The sequence below is a fragment of the Gymnodraco acuticeps genome, unplaced genomic scaffold, assembly GCF_902827175.1.
Source record: "Gymnodraco acuticeps unplaced genomic scaffold, fGymAcu1.1, whole genome shotgun sequence".
Taxonomy (NCBI): Eukaryota; Metazoa; Chordata; class Actinopteri; order Perciformes; family Bathydraconidae; genus Gymnodraco; species Gymnodraco acuticeps.
The window spans coordinates 533,677-556,055 of NW_022990908.1; the positions used below are offsets into that span (position 1 = coordinate 533,677).

Consider the following 22,379-nt stretch of genomic DNA (forward strand, 5'->3'; position numbering starts at 1 on the left):
ATTTTGAAAATTACGTGTTTTTTTCATCAATATTTTTATTTTAATAAATATTGATAGAAGAAGTAAAAATGAAGCAAAAACCTTTAAGAAACTCATGTCGAAAATGAGCACATTTCTTGTTTTTTAAATATTAAATTCCCAGCTGCCATTTCCGGTGACGTGTATCTGGCCACGCCCCGTCCCTCTTTCACTTCCTGTAAACAAAGCAGCAGCTGTCTGTCAGATTCCTGGTTTTTCGGTCATTTTCTACTCGAACTTCAGCGTTTTTAGACGATGGCTCAGGCCGGGGTGGTGCTGGATAAGGACCAGTTTAACTGCTCGATCTGTCTGGACGTGTTGCGGGACCCGGTGACCATCCCCTGCGGACACAGCTACTGCTCCGTCTGTATCAAGAACTACTGGGACCAGGATGACTTCTTGGGGGTCTTCGTCTGCCCTCAATGCAGACACAACTTCAACCCGAGGCCCGTGCTCGCCAGGAACACCCTGTTGGCCGACGTGGTGGAGAAATTCAAAAAGACTGGACTACAAGACACCACCACCACGACGACATTTGTAAATCATAGCTTCGCTGAGGCGGACGATGTGGAGTGCGACGTGTGTACAGGCAGGAAAAACAAAGCGGTGAAGTCCTGTCTGGTGTGTTTGGCCTCTTATTGCGACCTCCACCTGCAGCCCCACTACGACTCCGCTGCTTTCAAGAAACACAAGCTGGTTTCGGCCTCCAAAAAGCTCCAGGAGACGATCTGTAGCCGCCACGACAAGCTGCTGGAGGTGTACTGCCGCACGGACAACCAGTGCATCTGTTACCTGTGTCTGACGGACGAGCACAAGGGCCACGACACGGTGCTGGCCGAGACCGAGACACTACAGAAGCAGGTCAGTCATTTAATCAGGGCTGTGATTGATTCATGTTGGTGATCAGTGACAGTACAGTGCCTCTTTGTTTAATACATGCCTGGTCTGATGTGATCTACCTGGTGTAAAATGTCCTTTCTGTTTTTACAAATGTTCATTATTTTGGCCTATTCAATAAACAATTTAAAACCCATTGTCTTTTTTTAGGAATAAACATATTCAATATAAGCATGGACAATTGAACACAATGTACAAACTCAACACACATAGGTTCAACGTTAAAGAAAGCAAATGTTAGCTGAAATGTTATAGCCTCAACTCTTAAAAACGATTTGTTATGTTCATTTCATTTTAAAACATTTTGTTATGTGTTCAGTTGTTTTTTCTATCTGTTCTTAGGCGGTGGGGATTAATAAAAAGCAGTGAAAGTGCCTGTGTTTCCCTTTTCTTAAATCTGGTTTGATTGTCTGTTAAAGCAGTGAAAATAACCCTTAACTTCTGTCTTAACAAATTGCAAAAAAACGTTGTTATTTCAGATTTTGTATAATGTGACCCGATTGAGTGGAAACTATGAAACCACCCTCTTTCATTTTCAATCTTAAACATGTTAATCAAATCCTATATTAAACACACTCTTTTCCATAATATCTTTCCTCAGAAGGAGCTTGGTGACATGAAGCAGAGCTCTCAGCTGAAAATCCTTCAAAGGGAAAGGGGAGTCCAGGAGATCAGACAAGCCATTTTCTCTCTCAATGTAAGTTTGTTCTGATGTGTTGATACAGCACATCGCATGTCTTGCCTCTGAGTGATGTAAAAAGGTCATCATTTGACATTTTAGACGATGCCTTCTACATGTCTCTGTGTTTCCCCTCCAGCGCTCTGCTCGGGCAGCAGCTGAGGAGAGTGACGCTGTCTTCACTGAACTGATCCGATCCATGGAGCTGAAGCGTTTCGAGGTGAGAGAGCTGATCAAAGCGCAGGAGAAGACGGCCGTCAGTCAGGCGGAGCAGCTGCTGGACAAGATCCAGAAAGAGATCGCTGAGCTGAAGAAGAACGAGGCTGAAATGGACAAACTCTCCCACTCCGAGGACCACGTGCATTTCCTTCAGGTAACTAAACTCAGTGATAACATTAGTATTTTGAGTTTTTCGATGTTCTTGTACCTATACTTTTACTTTCAGGGGCAAACGTTTAACTCAATTCTACAAAATCATCAGAAGTTACTGGTACTTTTTCCAAGCACAAAAACATTTTTAATCTAGTAAATAATGTGGTACAGTATCTCTGTTTTTAAGACACATTAATTTGTTGAAAGTATTTTTTTAAAGTAATACTAGTGCAGCAAACTGCTCATCTTTTCCTTGTTACAAGCACTCTTTTGTAAAACTTTTTTTTAAAAGTTGATTTAAAAACAAAAATTCTTTGACTACAAAAAACGATCACTTGTTTAAAGAAAATGTGTGTTACAGAACTCTATAACATATATTATAACAACAATCAAGTTACTATTTTTTGCATAATAAGTACTTTTACTGTTGATATACTGTAGCTAAAAATACTTTTACTTAAGAAGAATTTTGAAAGCAGGACTTTTACTTTGGAGTACAAAAGTAAAAGTGTGTTATTGCTATTTTTACTTAAGTTTCTAATCAAGGATACTCAAACTCTTTGTGTGTGTGTCATTGTGTTTCAGAGTTGTCAGTCTCTCCACGCTCCACCTGTGCTGTCAGATTTGCCTTCGGTCACCATTGACCCCAACCTCACCTTCGGCCCTGTGATGACAGCAGTGTCTGATTTTAAAGGGCTGCTGCAGGAGGTCTGCCAAGGAGGATTTGTCTGCATCTACGAGAAAGGTAGATACAAAGTGTCGTTATCAAAGGTCTGTCTGATTGATCTGACACAAATGATTCCATCAACTCTGGTTACGTTGTTTTCTCTTTTCTGTAGTGAGAGAGATAGTGATCATAAGTCCTCAAGGTCCTGCTGTACCGCTGGAAACAACGCAGTCCAGTGATGGAGAGTCAGCAGTACAAATGGAAGCAGCACAAGGTGAGTCAATGAAACACTTTGAATTATATTTGTTTTAAAGGTGTTAAAACTGCCCACGGAAGCTGTGAAGTACAGACAATAATCTAATATAATAACCAATAAATGTATGTACTTTTCAAATGATGTTTTTTGCAATGTTATCTCATAATGCATATTTTCTTTATGTTTTGCAGTATTATAATATAATAGTATATTAAAGTAATATACTTGAATTGAACCTGTCGAAAGCTGCATATGTCCTGCTTGCTTGTGCTTTCCATTCTAAAAACACCTTACTCGACTTGTTTATTTATAGTAGAGTTTGCTGAGTCAGCTTAAGAGAAGAGATGACAGCGCTGCAGAATCTCACAGTTCTGACAGCTGCGACTCAGTAACAGCGTTTTTTCTCTTTGTGCTCGCAGTGATGCCGAAACCGGGCCTCGACCAAAGTCCCGTGAACCATCTGAACCCTTTCCTCTATCCTGGATCTGCTGCGCCCACATTTGCCTTCTCACCATTTGGTAAATACAGCCGATATCAATGATGAAATATATTTCGACATTAGGCAGTGTGCAAATCCCAGTTTACACTAGCAAATCAAATGTATGACGAATGTTTAATGTAAGTGAAAGAAAGAAAGACACACATTTAGTTAATGTAACATATGTTCCTTTACTTAAGTAGAACTACATTATTATTAACAGAACATGCATCAAAAGTAAAAAGTACCCACACATAATGTACCTGGTCATTTGGTGAGTTGTAGATATTTACATCTTTGAATAAAAAATCTAAGCAAAGTATATTAAAACAAATCTATATACTTACATTTGATCATTTCAGGTTATTTAAATAAATATTACATTGCATCTTGCTTGAAAAATAAATCTAAATATGATTGGTTGCTACTACACAGCACAGATCTAGGCCAGGGACATTTATGCTGTGATTTATGAATTCCTCTGTCACCTCAGGGTGCTGCAAAATGATAATTCCTGTTGTATCTTCTCAGGCTCAAAACTGTCCACAGGATCCAGACCGAGACACCTTCAGCGACGAAGCCACCCCAGGAGGAAATAGACTTTAAGTGGACTTTCCAAAATTCCAAATGCAGATACACAGACTGATTTTCATTGTACCTTAATGATGTGCTATCACAAATATGTACTGTATTGTACATTTAATAATCAATTTCACTTTTGACTTTGACTTATTTTTTGTGGTTTCACCTATCAGCTCTACTTGCGTCTTTCAATATAGTGCTGATAGGAATGAGATGAGGACAGTGTTTATATTCACAGAAGAACAAATACATAATGCTTAAAGTATTAAGCAACACAAAGCAGGACTGACTTTTTATTTCAGTGTTTAAATGGAAATTGCCTTTAAATTATTAGTTTACCAATTTTACTGAACTCTAATCGTTTAACAATGTTGTGCTTTTATAATAACTTTTTAGCTAAAACTGAGAAAACACTATTTTTGCTTTACCGAAACGTGTACAAATAATGTTTTGTGAAATGCTGTGATTAAAAACAACACTCTTATTCAAACTGGTGTTTTTTATTTGCATGGGAGCTGGTTCACGTTTCCTCCGGTATCACTGTGGACGTTTTTGTCCATATGGGTCATTTTTCACTTTGCAATAACTTTGGTTGTGTTGGTGCAAATGGCCTGATTTTTTGTAACAAGGCTATTTTCTCGATCTATTTTGGAATTCCAATTTAAAAAAATTCAAATCGGTCTTTAATTCACTGCGTAACAAATCGACTACGCAAATTAGTCATTCGAGACAAAAATGTCCACTGCAAAAGACTTTGATAAAAACATTATATTAAAAGGTTTTTTTCACAACTTTTTTGGGTTCAATCTTTAAAACAACTTCCGCCCTAATAGAAAATACCAAAAATGTAATCATTTTCAGGATTTTAACCCTTTAAATGCCATTTTGAATACATGAAACCGCTGTTTTTTTTCATGATGAAAACAGAGAAAATTAGTTATTTTCCAAAAAATACATATCTGGGGATTGGCTCTTTTTTTTTTACAACAGTCTTGAATATGTCAAAGATTAGCAACAAAATGGATTTTTTTGCATTATTAGTTTTTGCACAAAATCAGATTGAACAAAAAAGTTACAAATTAGTCATTTTAATATAATGTTTTTATCAAAGTCTTTTGCAGTGGACATTTTTGTCTCGAATGACTAATTTGCGTAGTCTAATCGAATGATACCGGAGGGTTAAACAAACAAGGTTTCGAGGTAGAAGTAGAATAACCGGTTGAGTGTACACAAACAGCCCTTTTGTGTTCATGTCAGATAACATTCAGGTAAGTGCATCTATGACTTGTGTTTTTAAATAAGGAAAGGCAATTCTATAAAAGGCTGTTTTGTACAGGTTGCTTTATGGGACCGCCCAATTGCTGCTTCCTTGGCTGTGATTGGCTGCTTCCGGGTACAGCAGGTGACACAACCAGCGGTAATCAGCTCACCTGTGAGTCACGCCCATCTTTGTCCCTCTCAGTTTCGGCTGGGAGTGTTTGGGAAATGGCAGCAACAACTATTTCTATTGAACAGGACCAGTTCTGTTGTTCAGTGTGCCTGGAGGTCTTAAGAGACCCCGTGACTATCCCCTGCGGACACAGCTACTGCTTGGACTGCATCGAAGACTACTGGAACAGGGCCAAGCAGAAAGGTCAGTACAGCTGCCCTCAGTGCCGACAGGTGTTCAACCCCAGACCGCTGCTGAGCAGGAACACAGTCCTGGGGGAAGTGGTGGAAACTTTTCTCAAATCTGGGGCTCGACAGTTGTCCTCAAAACCCGAGGAAGTGGCATGCAGTGTGTGCACAGTGAGGAGGAAAAGAGCTGTTAAATCCTGCCTTGTGTGCTCCGAGTCTTACTGTGCGGCTCACTCCAGGGTCCATGAGGAGAGGTTTCATGAGAAGGCCCACAGGTTGGTCCCTGCAGTGGACCAGCTGAAGGAGAAGCTGTGCCAACATCACGATAAACCACTGAGGCTGTACTGTCGCACCGACCAGCAGAGTGTGTGTTCCCAGTGTGTGAGAGAGAGACACAAGGGCCATGACGCAGTCTCACTGGTGGATGAGAGATCAACGCAACAGGTCACTTTCAGTATTTCTTAATGCAGAAATTAATCACTCATTGTTATTTTGGGGAGTGTTTATGTTTCACACCGTGATTACAAAAACAAATGTCGTGCTTTTAAGATGACATAAATGACATCTTCTTAGTTTTTGCAACAACATTCAGACGTGCTTTATCAGAATGCATTTTATTTTAAAGTGTACTCTTTCATCTGTGATGTTTTCTTTTGTTCTGGAAGAGCTTTGTGAAGTCTTGGAAAATAACCCGCATTATAACACTATTGTCCCGTCAGGGTTATTCAGCTCAGGTGCATGCTGGTTATGTGGGATTGACAGTGTAGTATTGCAAGTTGTAGGATATTTTACTTTAAAAAAAATACAACCGTGTATAAATAATTATGTGAAAGCAGAAATAACGTATAATATTGTATATTATAATAATATTATATTGTTCGATTATAGTTATTCATGCATTAATCTGTACATCTTAAGTTATAAATAAATATAGTTTGAAGTACAATATGTACCTGTGATAAAGGAGTGGAGTAAAAGAAAAATATTCAACATTCTCAGATAAAGTACAGGTTTCTCAAAATGATGCTGTACAGCACATGAATAACTCTACTTCCACCAGTGGGAATTGATGCTAGAGATCAGACGGATAATATGGAGGGAGTTAGCTGTGGGCTACAACTTGAGCCCCATTTTTGTTTTATCTTACACCTTATGTGTTCAGATTTGACTGCGTTATGACATCGTGACGTAAATCCTTTGGAAGAGCCGGAGAACCCTTACAAAGATGCTGTAACAAAAAAGTAGTAGTCCCCTAAGGATATATCTTTTGTAGGCTGGTGTGAAGGCTTCACAAATCTTCACATTTTAAACATGGGAGTAGAATGTGCCCCGGTCCTTCAGCCATATATTGTGCTCAGATGATAGTACGTTTTAGGTTATTAGACCAAAGGCCATTCAGCGCAATTGAATCCTTTTGATTGTAATATCCAAAATGTCCATCTTGAAAGTCAACTGTGAGCAGAAGCAGCCTGAGGGACTGAACTGTCTGATATTTAATCTCTTAGAAAAAACTCCAAGAAGCCTCTTTGAAGTCTGTGCAAAAATTGAAAGACACGGAGAAGGAGCTCAGATATGTTGTCAGATATATCAAGGTTAGTGCATTTCCAATACAGGAGTTTAAAATGTGTTGCATACATACTTCCTACACTCAAAGTATGTATCCTGACAGCACTCCACAGAGGCAGCGGTGGAGGAGAGCGAGAGGGTTTTCTCCAGGCTGATCCGCTCCATAGAGAAACAGAGCAGTGAGGTGAAGGAAGTGCTGAGGGTCCAGGAGAGAGCAGCTGTCAGTCAGGCTGAGGAGCTGCTGGAGAAAATACAGAGAGAGATCCTGGAGCTCCGGAGGGCCGGGGCCGAGCTCGAGAGGATTTCTCAAACTGAGGACCACACCGGCTTCCTTCAGGTACAAAACGAAACATAACTCGGCCAATTATGTGTGACAAGGCCACCAACCATTTTGTTATCACATTTACAAAGTGGTAAAGAAGCAAAGTGCATTACTCAAGTACTGTACTTAACCACAAATGAAGGTACTTTAAGGTTACTCAAGTGTTTCCATATTCTGCTACTTTAACTTCTTCTCCACATTTCAGTGACATAAATTGTAATATTGACTTCGAATATGAAATATCAACAATAAAATATTTTTTTCGTTATTAATTTGATTAGCTGTAAAAGCGCTTGATAAATAAAATATATTATAATTATGAAAAACAACAATAATATGCTATTATTCATAATGTATTATAGATGATCATGAACATGTCTTTTCAGAGCAAGAGTTATAAATCAGAGACGAGGATCCACCCATCATCCACCCAATTCTTGTTTATAAAAAAACAAAACTCACTTTGACTATATGATTCAGTTAGAAGTGATTAAAATGTTTACATTTTATTTCGGTCAAGTCCCTGACATCTCAATGTCGCATACAAATAATGTAATGTTCACTAGATTTGAATTGGAGTGTTACCCACAACGTGACTCCTTCCTGTTTGTCGGTGTTGTTGCATTTGCATTCAGATACTGTCCTGTAATTTGGTTGTGCTGCTTGTCACCGCAGAAGTGCAAGTCTCTTCATTTCCCTACAAAGACTGTGGAGATGCCCAGCACTGATGCTCTTCAATATATGATGTATAAAACCCTGAGGGGAGCCCTGCCCAATCTCAAAGACAGTCTGGATGAAACACTTGAAAGAGAATTCAACAGGATCTCTGATAAAGGTGCAGTGCCCTTTTTACAACTGATTCATATAAAAGTGATTATTTGTTCAACAATTCTCACTATTTCTGTTTGTCTTCGTTTTTAGTAATGTCACTGAAGGAACCCAGCAATACAGGTGTATCTGAAAAAACCAAAGGTAGGTGAGTTTCTGTCAAATGATACTTTAGCAAACTAAACTGTAGAAAGGAAAGGTCTGTAAATGTAAGGAATGGGTTATGTGAGCTTGATACCATGTGTGCAACCATCATGTGCAAAGTAAGATCCCTGTTTACCAGATTTCTGTTTCAAATTAGTTTTATTTAAAAAATGTAACATCTAAAAAAGTCAGCAAGACTCCTAACTAGTCACTTTGGCTTAATCTTACCATCAAAGTAATCTCAATTACATTGAATGAAATCTGTTTTTAATGTTCATCATCTGTCTAACAGCAAAAGACACGGAGATCCCATACAACTCCGAACCGAAGACAAGAGCTGATTTTCTACATTGTGAGTACCATTGTTTGATAAACCCTATTACTGTCAAATTGTATTCCTTCTTATTCCATTGCAATGTAAACACTTATATTTTAAAATATTTTTCTATTTCTATACCTGTGTTTTTATTTGTATGTATACACCAAGTCAAATTCCTGGTAATACACCTGTTTCTGATTCTGATAGTGACTCTTTATGAAAACTGTGACTTAAAGTTTGCATTGTGCATTCACTGATTTCCAGATCACCACGATATCGTCCTGGACCCGAACACAGCCAACCCTTATCTGAGCCTCTCTGACGGTCGCAGAGGGGCGACCACGCGCTCGGAGCCCCAGCCCTACCCGGACCACCCGCAGCGCTTCAGCAGCTGGGCCCAGGTGCTGTGCAGAGCTGGGATGGCTGGGCGCTGCTACTGGGAGGTGGAGTGGGCCGGGGAGGGAGGGGTTTCCATCGGGGTCTGCTACAAAAACATGGGCAGGAGTGGAGCAGGGAGCGACTGCAAGCTCGGACATAACTCCAAATCCTGGAGCCTGGACTGCGCCAACTCGGTCTGTTCCTTTCAGCACAACAAGGAGAGAGTGAGCGTCCCCACCGCCTGCTCCAGCAGGATAGGAGTGTTTCTGGACTTCAGGGGCGGGACTTTGTCTTTCTATAATGTTTCTGATACACTGGTTCTCCTCCATCAGGTCAAGACTACGTTCACCCAGCCCGTTTACCCAGGTTTTTGGGTGGGTTTAAGCTCCACTTTAAGGCTGTGCTCTCTCTAATTGTAAAGATGACTGCACTCTTTGACGTTTAAGAAAGTAAGCTTGTATGCATGTGGCTCAAAGTATTTACTTTTGAGACGGTGGTGTGTGCTCAAACCTTCGGTAGCAGCAGCAACACTTTGGTGACGCTTAGATCAGCAAAAGCAACATCTATACTGAGGTGTATATTTCAAACAGGTTCATGATTATATATGGATATTTATTGTGCTTGAATCCATTTTATTTGAAATGAACAATGTATTTTATTTAAAATTCATAATAAAGCATTTATTGTCATTGTTGTGGAAATAATTATCATAAGACGCCAATTAGTAACATACAGGACAAACCTCGATGTCTGTTTACCTTCTTTAAGGACACAGGCGGCTTAGCCAATAATGTTATTGTTCCCATTCTGTGACCGGTCAATACTGGGATACAGATGGTCTGTGTTGTGGGTACACTGGGACACTTCCTTCTCTGTATTTGTGGACTCCAAGGTGAAATCTTCGAGGTCATAAGTGTCCGAGGCAAGTAGCTCTGTGTTCCCACACTGTTTAGGCTATCTCCTCAAAATATGTTGTTTACTCTCTGCGAAACCAGTTAGATGGGCTGGCAAGAGAGAGGCTCTCCAGAATTGACGTGGCAACTCTACCGTGGAGTCAGAACCTCTGACTCTTGGATTTGTGATGTGAATACTCTGGTACCAACTCCAAATAAATCACAGTGGTTTGACATCAAAGCTCCGACTCTTCCCGTGTCTCCTTCCTGAGTCGGTGACTCCACTGCATGCTACACAGAAGTTTCCTCTACAGTCATGTTAGTCCAAAGTCTATGAATATCTTTATATTTCAAGGATGTCATTACCCCTCATAATTTGAAGCAAATTGTTTTTACTTGCTGGAGAAAAGAAAACATACTAATTTTCATAACACTATTCATATAATATAGAAAAGTATGGTATGTGGAAAATATCATGAACAGGGTTTTAGATGTATGTCATGAAAAATCATAATACAGGATGACAAAATTAGAAAAAGTAAGTGTGCTGGAAAGATCATGAGATATATATTATATATATATACACACACACATACAGCAGTGTTTCCCCTAGGATGGAGTCATAGCAGCGGTGCTAAGGCACGTGGGCCCAGCATAATGTGAGCGTGGAGCACATGGAATTGTTTAGTGTGCGCGTGCGAAGTGCGCCCCGCCAATTTGTTTCTGTGTCAGAAAGGCTCTTGAGGCCTAGTACCAGGGCCGGTTCTAGACAATTTGCTGCCCGAGGTGAGATTTTAAAGAATAAATGAAAAATCTCTACAAAAGACAAATACACTACAAAAACAGAAACTTATTGACATAGGTCATATACGTCAAAATGGCTTCAAATGTATTCAGTATTGTATGAACATGTTTGAATTGGGGGGGTGGACGTCACATCCTCTAGGGGGGTCCGGGGGTATGCAATCTGGTGCACTTTGAACACACAATTACTAGAGACCTGATCTAGGGGGTACAAATCTAAACACCCATATGAAAAAGATCGGTTTACATTTTAATAATCAAATAAGTATGTGAACATAACCAATAACCTACCATAGCCAATACATGTAACTTATTTTATTTTTGTTGTTCATTTATATCTTATTTTACCAGTTAACATTTATTTATGCATATTTTTGTATCTCTCCAACTTTAAACGATATCTTTGGTTTACTGTCCTATAGTATACATTGGAATGATTTCAAACCTGTTTTTATTTATCCTAATAATTATGAAGGAGTGCCTTGGAAATATGTGTTTACATAATTTGTAAACACATATGAGACCCACTGAGATGGGCGCCACCGCTATTTGTATATCGGGGAAACACTGTACAGTACCAGTGAAAAGTTTGGACACCTTCATTTAATTTGTTTTGTTTATTTAAAAATGTTTCTACTTTGTAGATTAATACTGAAGACATCAAAACTATGAAAGATAGTTGGTGATTGATTCAGAATTCAAGGCACACTTAACCAGACATTACCACAGCATTCTGCAGTAGCCAGCCAAATATAAATCATATTCTGGATTTTTTTACTTTTTTGTTTACTAGATAATTCCATGTGTTCTTTTATAGTTTTGATGTCTTCAGTGTACATTTACAGTGTAGACAAAATGTAAATAAAATAAAAAACGAACAACATGTGAAAAAGTCATAGTATAGTGATAGTCTATCAAAAATATAAAAAAGCATATCATAATTTGTCTAAAAATACAGTATATATTTTTTTATTGCAAAAGACTACAAACCAGGATATCACAGACCTCAAAATATTAAGGTTGGACTGAGAGAAAAAAGGAAACTGACAGAGGAATTTGCTCAAAACTTAATATTTTAATCAACATGCAAGCAGGGAGCAGCAGCAACACTTTGGTGGAGCAGGTAAAACAACTGGTGGAGCTCAGATCTTATTGAAGGCAGCAACGTCTATACTCTGGATCTGCAATGGAAGAAAGGTGCAATAAGTCGAGGTGTACATTACACATTCATGCACTTTACCCATGATGTAAGCACCACACATTAAAGTCAATTCATGTCAGTGATATTGGTGTGGGTGTAGAAAATGTCATAACACACAAGTTAATAAATCAGCGTGGCTGGATACCCGAGAGGTAAGTTAACTGAAGTTGTCTAATAATGGTGAAGGAGTTACACCTGTGTGCGTTTTACTTACAAAGTCCTCAAACTTGGTGATCTCCTCCTCCAGGATGTCTGTGCCAACTTTGTCGTCCTCGATCACGCAGGTGATCTGCAGCTTCTTGATGCCGTATCCGACGGGAACCAGTTTGGACGCTCCCCACAGGAGCCCTTCCATCTGCACCGAGCGCACGCACTCCTCCAGCTTGGCCATGTCCGTCTCATCGTCCCACTGAGGGAGCACGTGGGGAAGGGGGGTTAAAACACAGAACACTCATTTGACCATGGTAAGACAATTCAACTCAGTTTGCAGCAAAACGTTAACATAAATTGCTTAACATGCATCGGGATTCATTTGGAATATTACAAAAAATATATATGCAGTTTAAGTCGCAATTAGCTTAAACTATTAATTAACTTAACATCTCAATTTTATCACATTTTTTTACCTTTTCTGAAACAAAACAGTAAATCTCTATAAGAACACAACTGCAATGGAACTAGCACAGATTTCAGCCACATGATGCAGGTCAGAAGGAAACGTACGGGCTTGACGTCTAAAAGCAGAGACGACTTGGCTATGAGGGCGGGTTTCTTGGACTTCTTGGCGGCATAGGCATCCAGGCGCTCCTGCTTAAGGCGCTCGGCTTCTTCGTCATCCTCATCATCACTGCCAAACAAGTCCATGTCGTCATCCTCGTCTTCATCATCTCCATTTTGCACCTGTTTGACTGGAGCAGCCTGGACTGGAGCAGCCTGGTCAAAGCAGTGGAAACTTCCTGTTAAGGTGGGCTCTTCAGAAGGCTTTCTCAAATAAGATTAACTCTTTCCTGATCTCCATTTGTTCAAACAACTAAAACATCATACAATAAAGAGCATCAATAGATATGTGAGGGGAACGAAGGGAGCCTAAGCCTTATATATACAACAATATTAATCATAAACAACAAGACAAAGCAACCAAAAAGAGGAACATCAAAAAACGTACTTATAGTTTGAGTATACCTTAAGTACAATGTAGATTACATTATATTTGGGCTGTGTCTTTTACAGAGAAAATATGCATTTAGTAATTCTAAGTTATCGACCTTAGCACTTGGGCTCTTTTCCAGCGTGGCCACTCTGTTCTCCAGCGTCTGCAGGGCTGCTCTCATTTCAGCCACCACTAACAAGCAAACACAATAGGAAAAGTAAGAATGGATACTCTGCATCAAATATACAAAAGCACAGAAATACTTTATAAAAAACGGAACAAACCTTTGTGCAGAGTATGGTTCTCCAGCTCCATGCTCTTCATGCGTGTAACCAGCTCCTGGTCTCCTCCTGCATGTGAGGATGACTGTGGAGAGACGAACACTAATAAGCACGTGCCATGATGCAGCTACGGGTTCAAATGGTGACAAAGCAAATGTAATCTCATCAAGGCAATCCAAGCCTAAAAAGAAGCAAGCAAAATCAAAAGTAGATAAAACGGTGAGATTTCAAATGAAAGCCATGCAAGGCTAGCTTCTATAACACACTGATGAAAACACTCCACCCTCACAACGCTGATGTTGAAATGAGGAGCCGTTCAGAACGACCAGTGTCTGATCTGCTGGCCGCTGAGCAGCTCCACTGAAGCATTTGCAGTTAAGGGCGTAGCTCCAAGGCACCTCAGTGCTGTCCATGATTACAACAACAGCATGCAGGCAAACTCACTGCAGATTCTGGCAACGGCACAATACATCATTAAAAAAGAACGTGTTGCCATATTGCAGATATAAAAAGATTGATACAACAACACATCCCACTTTCATTTGTAAATCGATTAAAGTAAGTAGATATGTTGGACAGAGCCAGGCAATCTCTCCAGGTTGCTGCTCTTTGTGCTAAGCTAAGCTAGGACAGATATGAGTTGTATCAATCTTTGATGAAACTCAGCAACAATAGGAATATGTGTACTGCTCAAAATGTTTCATTAATAATTGACCACTTGATTCAGAAGTTACAGAAAATAATCAAGATGGAAAGTTGAAAAACAATATAAATATGGAAATGAGTAGCATTTGAATAGAATGTAATGTTTACATTATCTAACAAATCATCACCATTATTATAAATTCCACACGCACACACATTCTGAATCAGTTAGTGGTAGCATAATGTGATGCATGAAGAAGGGTGATTCAGGATGGCATCTGAGTGACAGCTGTACACTCCACTCCAGGCAGCAGCAGAACTCAGATCAGCGCTGTGTGTGTCGGCCATGCAGCGCTCCCAGACCGGAGCAGCAAACACTTACGTTTCTGTTCCGCGGTCTCTGCTGGCGCGCCTTGGGCAGCAGGGCCGCTTTGGCCTGCACCCGGTTATGTACAATGTGAAGGTAGGAGGGAAACACGAAGACACAAACAAGAAGAAGAAGAAGACAGAGAAGTACAGGGTGTAGGTAGAAAGTCGGATACTAAACATGCTACACATTCAGAGTCATCAGTAGAAAGAAAATGAAGCCAGGATTGTTAGTGAAATAGGATGAAACACAACTAAATGGATGAAGTGCCTGTATGGGAAATATCAACCAATGCACATGTGTTCAACCAATCAACAGAACATTTTTAACTTTTTTTAAGCACCAACGAAAGTTATTAAATTCAGGAAGGTTGACTTAAAAGGAAAAGTTCACATTTTTCAAAGACATGCCTTCTGAAAGCAATTTAAACGCAGGTGGTGGCTTAACCCCTACAGGTATGGACTGAATGTGTTGTTTAAAACCTGAATCTTTGTTGCTGCCACAGCAATATAGTAATTTGCCTAGGGGCATGCAAGCATTGGTTTGTATTGGACTTAAAAAAGCGTGTCAATCAATCCTTTAAGACATGGTTGAAGTAGCACTTATTTATGCAAAAATGACACATTCAAACCGCTTTCAATATAGCAAATGGCGTGGATGTAAAGACAAACACATACATAGATTGCAATGATCGTTACTGGCAACGCAAGCAGAGGAGAACAGGAGAACAAGTGTCAGTAGCTCCAAGGCCCAAGAACTCTAATGAAAACTTCAAATTTAAACAGATGTTCCCCTTTTTTCAGGGCTGGTACTGGAAGATTAGTCAGGACTGTCCTGTCACTACAAGGGGGGGGGGGGGGGTTATCTGGGGCTCATTTGCAGTACTTACTCCGTTTAGGGACTGCAGGATATTCTGTCTGGATTTAGCAATGTCCTGCAGGATGGCATTAACCTCGCTCTCCTGAAGGTGTTTGTGGGTAAAGCAGTAATGAAGCGGGAGCAGTGACAAAGACAGAAAGCCGCATGCAAAACAAACAGAAGCAGCATGGACCACACATCCAACATGAAGGAGGGTTTTTCTAAACATTTGAAGCAGGTAGCACAGAAATGGGAACTAACGGTTAAAGAAATGTTGGCAGCTAGCATGAGGGTAGCACTTGTCAATGACCCAACCTGAAACTCTCGTGCTGTTTATCCACTACGTGTTGTAATGAAATGTGAACTGTTGAAACTACTTTTCACACAAGAAATATGAAATAATACCTTTTGAAGGTATTATACTAAACAGCCAGGACGCTGTTTATGTAAAAACATGTTTAACTTCTTACTTGTGTTATTTGGCAGCAGTAAAGCCAAACAAACTGGGAACATACAACCCCTTCTTGAGACCACAAGTGGTAAGTGAAGACATATGGCTTCTGTGTTTTGGCCAATTAAACCCTTTAAAGATTGTTTCCAAGGCTCGTGTAGAAACTCTCCACTGCCCTTTACAGTCAGAGGAGCAGAGGCAGCTGCCAAACCACCTGACCCCTCTCCATAGGACGTGCCACTTCTAAATCGAGCAGCTTCACTCTCATGCACACAGCTGCAGAGGGCTGGTGATGATGTAACTGTTGCTTTACAGGCCAGTGATTGACAAGGAGGCATGAGCGGAGGAGGAGTCAGACAGGAGAGCAAAGGAACTTCAAAAGATGGCAGCAGGAGACGAGAGGAGAATTTGGAAATAGGTTTGTCTGAAAATCTAAATAACCTCAGGAATGATCAGGTTGATAAACATCAAACAAGGTCCACACCAGAGAAAACAAAGCAGCTTTGCTCTTCTTCCTGTGTTTTACACCCATGTGTTCAAGTTTGTGTGCCTGCCTGTCCTACCTGTGAAGGAGGTCCGTTGGCTCCCTCGTAGAAGCACTTCTCGGCTTCATCGTAGAGAGGTTTGTCGAACCAGATGTTCTCGGAGGCGAGGCACTGCAGTCCACTCATGTTGGTACTAAGGAGAGAAATCAGAAATGTAGGAGAAATAAGATGCAAAAAACAAAACATTGATCGACATCCAACAGCCATGATCAGGGGTTTAGTTGTTTACAGCCAGCACAATAACGAGTGACAGAACACTGGGAACAGCACATTAAGGGTAACAACCTCATGCAGAGCCACAGATGGAGTTGTGCGTGGAATGGACACAAAGTGACAGAACAAAGCGTAATGCAGACAGTTCCAACCAAGTAAACAAATGAATGTCAGAATAAATAAAACACACTACTGCATAAAATGCTAAACCTCCCTTGTCGTTTTGCTGACAGGTTACCGCAGCAGACGGGCATCTACACATTCCTCAGTCAGGGAAACACAGTTTGCCTGCTCTGCAAAGTCTGGATTACTGAACAAAAGGGTTGTCTCTGCCCGCTAGAAGCCCCTCTTAGTGATAGCAGGGGTCCCCTTCATTGTGCCATTGTCAAAACAACCTAGTTGACCATACATGCGAGTACATGACGGTTGTACGCCAATGAGACAATAGGTCAGACTTAGTAGCCGTTAAAGAAATGCAAGGGCCTGCTGTGATGCTGAGAAAAAAATCCAAACAAATATTCATCTCCAAACCTGCAGCTCAAAGATATTACACACGGTGCACAAGTTAGCACGAATGCACAAACAAAAATGCATGACAAAAAAACAAAAGAAAACGCAGTTAATTAGCCGGAAAACACACATCACGTCTCTCCCATTCCCCGTGAGAGGTGCCATACTTGTCCCATCTAGGCCTGCTCTCCGTCTCAGAGAAGACCCTCTTCCTCTGGGTCGGGCCCCTGCTGCCTTTGCCCCCCTGCTCGGTTTCAGAGGAGGTGCGATTGCGGCCTCTACTGTACTGACGGGGGGAGGTCCCGGAGACTTTCACCGTGGCGACGGGGGGTCCCTGATCCTGCTGCGGACCGCGCCCACGTCTGGCCTGGAAGGTCATGTAGCCTCTGGTTTTTGGGCTTCTTGGAGAGGAAGACTGCGGTCCGTTCCCATTAGATGCGAGCCGCCGTTGGTAGTTGCCCTCGGCCTGCTCATAGGCGCCGTGGTTGTACATCATTCCATCTGCCTGCATGTCCTGGAGCAAAGGGCTTTGACCATAGGGGCCACATCCTTCCACGGAGGAGCTCAACCCCTCATCTTCAGCCCAGGAGCGGTGGGCCTCCGACGGACGTGTGCGTCTCTGCAGCCTCCCTGACTGATCTTTGTCTCCGCTGATGACGCTTCTCTCGGTGGGATTATTACCCTGCCTGGAGTTCATCACCGGCACAGCATTCTGAGGGACTCCTCCTGGCTGACGGGACGGCCGAGACTGATCCATTTCTCTACTAAAGGGGTCTCTTCTCTATTCACTTGTTTTATAAGGAAGCAACAGGTGGAAACTAGATGGCATTAGTTCATTATGAAGATGGCATCACACAAAGAACTTTGCTAGTCAAACACTTGATATGAGATGCCAATGCGGTCTTGCGGGCAAAGACTAGATTGATCAAAAAGCTTACAATTACCAAAATAGAAACATGATTACCCCTTATAGAGTTCAAACTAACCTCTTTGAGAGTATTTCGTTATTTGGCTGACTGGGATCGATGGGAAGATTTTAACATATTGCCCAACCGTATTTTTGGGGATATGGAATATTGCCAAAACATGTAAAAGCAGGTCATTGATCAATCTCACATTAGACTTTCAAAAAGCAAAGCCAAAACAAATAAGGCAAAATGTAATAAGGCTAACATAATGGCCAGCATTTAGGTTAGGATGAGTTTGCAGCATTTCCTCAATCTATGAAGTACAAACATTTTTAAATAGAATAGTAATTTGTCAATTAATTCATGAGGAAACGCAGTTTTTAAATGCATTAAGCACGTTTCTTCTGAAACATTTAAAAACCAAACCTATGCAACATTGTCTGGCTCACCTTTTTTTTGGCATGCTGGAGAAAAGTGTACGCTACCTATCGTGGAATGGAATATTAAAATAATTCACACACGTTTGAATTATATTGAAAATGATTAACAGTAAGTTATATTAAAGACAATCCATGTGTCTTAACATGCAGGCAAAAACCATTAACAAAAGACATATTTTACATTTTCATGCATTAAGAATACATAATTACATGATATTCAAATATAAAAAAAACATTTTTCAAAACATTATGTGTGCCACAGATATATTCTCTCAGTTGCCAGTTGGTTAGGTACACCTAGCATCAAATAATGCAGTCAACAGCCCTGTGATAAATCATACCTTCACATCGAGAGGGGATTACATCCGGTCATTTTGAAGGCTTCAGTTTTAGGTGTGAAAATAATCTAAAAAGGAGTTTTTAATATTGTGTCCAACCCACTAGGGCTGAAACAATAGGTTGATGAATTGACAGAACATTTAGTTAACTTCTCTCTCAAACAGTTGAATTAAGATCACATGGTAACCTTCACAAAGATAATATTGTAAGATGATACACACACGACTGCATTAGTTTGAGCTAGGAGACCATGATCTATCAACTGAGAGCAAAACATTCAACACAACATTTCGACCGGAAGACAGCAATAAACCGGTGCATCGTCAGCTCAAAAACAGCTGCAACATCAACACTCACCTTTGGTAACGGCAATGGGAAGCTAATGCCCAACAGAGAAATAAGAGAAAATACACATAGTTTCATAATCTACAAAGCCCAAAGGAAAAACAATCACAGGACTATTAATTATTCAATATTTGAGGAATACCAACAAAAAACCCTATAAATTAGTCAAAAGCAATAGATATAAGTTGTACAGTTCACTGAACAATTTTAAACAAGTGGTCATTTCATGTATAATACCAGTCACAAAACAAGCAAATGGAACAGCAATAGGAGTTAAAGTTGAGCTGGATTTGTTACAGGGTCACTTTGACACTGACAAAAGTTGGGTGCCAATAGTTTTTCTGACAGCACCAGCAACTTGTAGCTAGTTAGTTTGACCACGTGGCGCTTGAAAACTCCCAACTATAACGTCTTTGTGTGTTTTAACAAACAGTGCACTTTATGTTGTGTCCTATGCCGTATATAAACAACTCTTCTGCACTTACTATTGGCTTTATTCGACGTTTTATGGCTCGGTAAGCGTTCTTTAGCGTGGTGCCTCGGCTGTAATCCGACGGGAGAAGAGGGCTTGCAGTAGCTGACCGCCTGTATTCTGCAGTTACAGAGGGGGAGGGACGTTCGTTTTTACATGACTTTATCGATGATTTATGCGTTTATTTAATGTTTATACAAAATGTTACAACATAAAAACGCACATTGAAACAAGTTATTGTATATTAACACTGAATGGAAGAGGGGATCCGTGTTTTTGGTACTATTAACGCCCAACATTTAGATTAGTACAATCCGTTATGGCCAAAGACTTCATTTCCCAGAGTTCCAGCTGTTTGTTCCCCATGTTCAACAATATGTAGTAGTAGCATGTAGTTTGTATTCTTTTGTCTTTTGAGTTGATTATGAACTTCTGCCCTAACACCTTTTTTAAATAAAACTGGGCAACAAGTTGAAAAAGATATATAGCCAGTTTACATTTGAGCTACTTGTTGATTGAAATCCCAATTCCTCCCTTGTCCTGCAGGGGGCAGACTAATCGAGCCAATTCAAACTGTTATCCAAAAGTTATACATGGCTACTGAATTGTATGAATCTTTTGGACAGACCAGAGAACTACATTGTTTTTTACATTGTTTTTCATTTCAAGCTGAATTAATCTTGTTTTCAGCGTGGCATTAGTCACTCCTAATAAATGCATTTATTTATTTATGCAAACTGTCAAAAACAATACGTATTTTGTATCATACTAAGAACATTCTTGAAGAAATACTCTTTATAACAGTCTATTTCTCCCTTACCTTTACTACTGCATCCGAAATATGGGGAAACACGTACTCAACAAATCTACAAAAAATAATAACATCCCAAAAAAAAGTATTACGAATAGTCTGTGGTGTTGGTAAATATGAACACATAACTCCCATATTTAAAAAAATATTTAAAAAAACTCAATCTATTAAAATGTCTTGACATAGTACAGCTTAAAACAGTACTGGTTATGCCTAATACTATTCAAAAGCAGTTCCAAACCACAGCGTGAACATATGAATGTAAAAAATGTCACTTGAAAATAAGTGTTCACAATGTTTATATGCAATTATGCATATATTATTATTATTATTCATTTCCCAAGTACATGTGTACATATGCATATATTTATATATTTTCATTTCCAAAAAAAGATAGTTGAAACTGCTATTGACATGTGCAGAAAATGACCCTATATCTAGTTTTCGTATATATATATATATATATGCATTTATTGTTTTCCTGCCCTAACTTTTATTGCATTTTTTCTCCTGTTTTCTTTATTTCTATACGTTTTTGACGCAATAATGCAGATGTTGTATTAGGATGATGCACGGGAGGGCTACTTTCCATAAGTTATGCTTCAACCCTCCTGCTTCTACTAATTTTGTTCATCTTTGTGTCTATGAATTATACTTTTTTTGTTTTTTGGATGAATAATAATATAAATAAATACTTTCAGCCTGGGGGCCCCCTAGTGGCCGCGGGGGCCCTATGCATCTGCATAGTCCCCCTATAGGAAGAAACGGCCCTGCATTGAATGTATTCCAGGCCGAGAGGATAAATCTGTACAACATCCTTCTTTGACTTTGTTCTTGGAAGGAGAACAACAACACAGACCTTATACAGCAAATGGTTGTCCTAGTTTGTTATTAATTATAGTTCTTGAGATTGCATTTCTTTATTTTGGTATTATGTATGTCACATCTGAGTGATACAGTATGCGTCTGGGCTATGTTCTGTAGTGTGCTGTATATTTCTTCAGGAGTTCTTATGATTTATTATACGTCTACAATATATTTGGGGAACCCCTCGAGGGCAAAGCTATCTCCACACATAAAAGTTCACATATTTGTTTCAAATATTGTCTAAAATCCTTTGACATAATGTGTCTGACTCGATACCAAAGGTCAAAGTCTGTAGGCTGAAAAATTAGAGTTTGCTCCACTGACGATGAGGCGCTCACCTCGTGGAGCCTTCAGATGCTAAACTGAGCTGACAAACCAAATTAATTTCATATTCTAGCACTGCTAACAGGTATGACCCAGAATTTGAACATAACTTGTCAGAAAGAATTGACACACAGCAAATGTAATGGTAAAACAATGTGAATGTCTCATTTTTACACAGAGAAGGGACAAATTGTATACCCCTGACATCAAATATGAATGGTTTGCTTTTGCGTTTTTTAGGAAAGAAAATTACACTCAAGTGCCTATCCTGTGTCTCAGCCTCAAGAATAATACATGATTTGTTGTTATTGGGTGACATTCCTCTTTTTAACAATGAATTGTCTTGCAGCAGTGACAAGGATAAGGAAAACATGAAAACTACTGAGTCTAAAATATATGAGGGAGAAGACTAACACTGATCTTGCTTGGAGCAACATGAAAACAAAGATATGCCTAATTACTAAAAGGAGAAGAGAAAGAGGCAACAAATACTTCAATTGGAAATAAAGCAACACAAAATAGGTTAAAAAAACGAAAACAAAGGGATGCAAAAAAAGAAAAAACCACATGACTGAACAACACCGACTTGAAGCGACTTAAAAAAAGATCCCAAAATCACAATGAGACAAAATGGAGCATCAAGACACAAAACAAGCACACATGAAGACGTATTTGGATCTTTGTTGTCTTTTATGCTATGAAACTTAATCTCTTCTAGGTTTTGGACAAAAGGTTGGACAAAAAAATACATTTTAAGAAGTCACTATAATTTATCGATTCATCAATTATTTTCATCAATAATGAAAATAATTGACTGGCAGCCCTATAGTTA

The 22,379-nt window shown here is 39.7% G+C and overlaps 3 protein-coding genes across 12 annotated transcripts; 2 read left to right on the plus strand and 1 right to left on the minus strand.

Moving 5' to 3' along the window:
- The first annotated feature begins 177 nt into the window (after window positions 1-177).
- Window positions 178-4,439, plus strand: ftr67 (finTRIM family, member 67). The gene is made up of 7 exons (XM_034233841.1): window positions 178-879; window positions 1,517-1,612; window positions 1,734-1,967; window positions 2,552-2,711; window positions 2,806-2,907; window positions 3,309-3,407; window positions 3,899-4,439. The coding sequence occupies exons 1-7, from the start codon at window positions 274-276 to the stop codon at window positions 3,964-3,966; spliced, it is 1,365 nt and encodes a 454-aa protein (XP_034089732.1). The 5' UTR covers window positions 178-273; the 3' UTR covers window positions 3,967-4,439.
- Window positions 4,440-5,381: 942 nt separating this feature from the next.
- Window positions 5,382-9,273, plus strand: ftr87 (finTRIM family, member 87). The gene is made up of 7 exons (XM_034233842.1): window positions 5,382-6,010; window positions 7,072-7,158; window positions 7,236-7,469; window positions 8,130-8,289; window positions 8,376-8,430; window positions 8,719-8,778; window positions 9,010-9,273. The coding sequence occupies exons 1-6, from the start codon at window positions 5,435-5,437 to the stop codon at window positions 8,765-8,767; spliced, it is 1,161 nt and encodes a 386-aa protein (XP_034089733.1). The 5' UTR covers window positions 5,382-5,434; the 3' UTR covers window positions 8,768-8,778; window positions 9,010-9,273.
- A 2,677-nt stretch (window positions 9,274-11,950) lies between these two features.
- Window positions 11,951-19,690, minus strand: LOC117557893 (elongation factor 1-delta-like). 10 transcript variants are annotated; one of them, XM_034233886.1, is made up of 9 exons: window positions 19,559-19,690; window positions 16,337-16,451; window positions 15,354-15,425; window positions 14,480-14,533; window positions 13,456-13,537; window positions 13,287-13,363; window positions 12,745-12,954; window positions 12,236-12,430; window positions 11,951-12,001 (listed from the first exon to the last, which is right to left on the minus strand). In XM_034233886.1, exons 2-9 carry the CDS (start codon window positions 16,442-16,444, stop codon window positions 11,963-11,965), a joined length of 837 nt encoding a protein of 278 aa, XP_034089777.1. In that variant the 5' UTR covers window positions 16,445-16,451; window positions 19,559-19,690; the 3' UTR covers window positions 11,951-11,962. The 10 variants fall into 10 exon arrangements, with proteins under 10 accessions (XP_034089777.1, XP_034089776.1, XP_034089781.1 ...); XM_034233885.1 differs by lacking the exon at window positions 19,559-19,690 and adding an exon at window positions 18,399-18,427; XM_034233890.1 differs by lacking the exon at window positions 15,354-15,425.
- Between the last annotated feature and the right edge of the window lie 2,689 nt (window positions 19,691-22,379).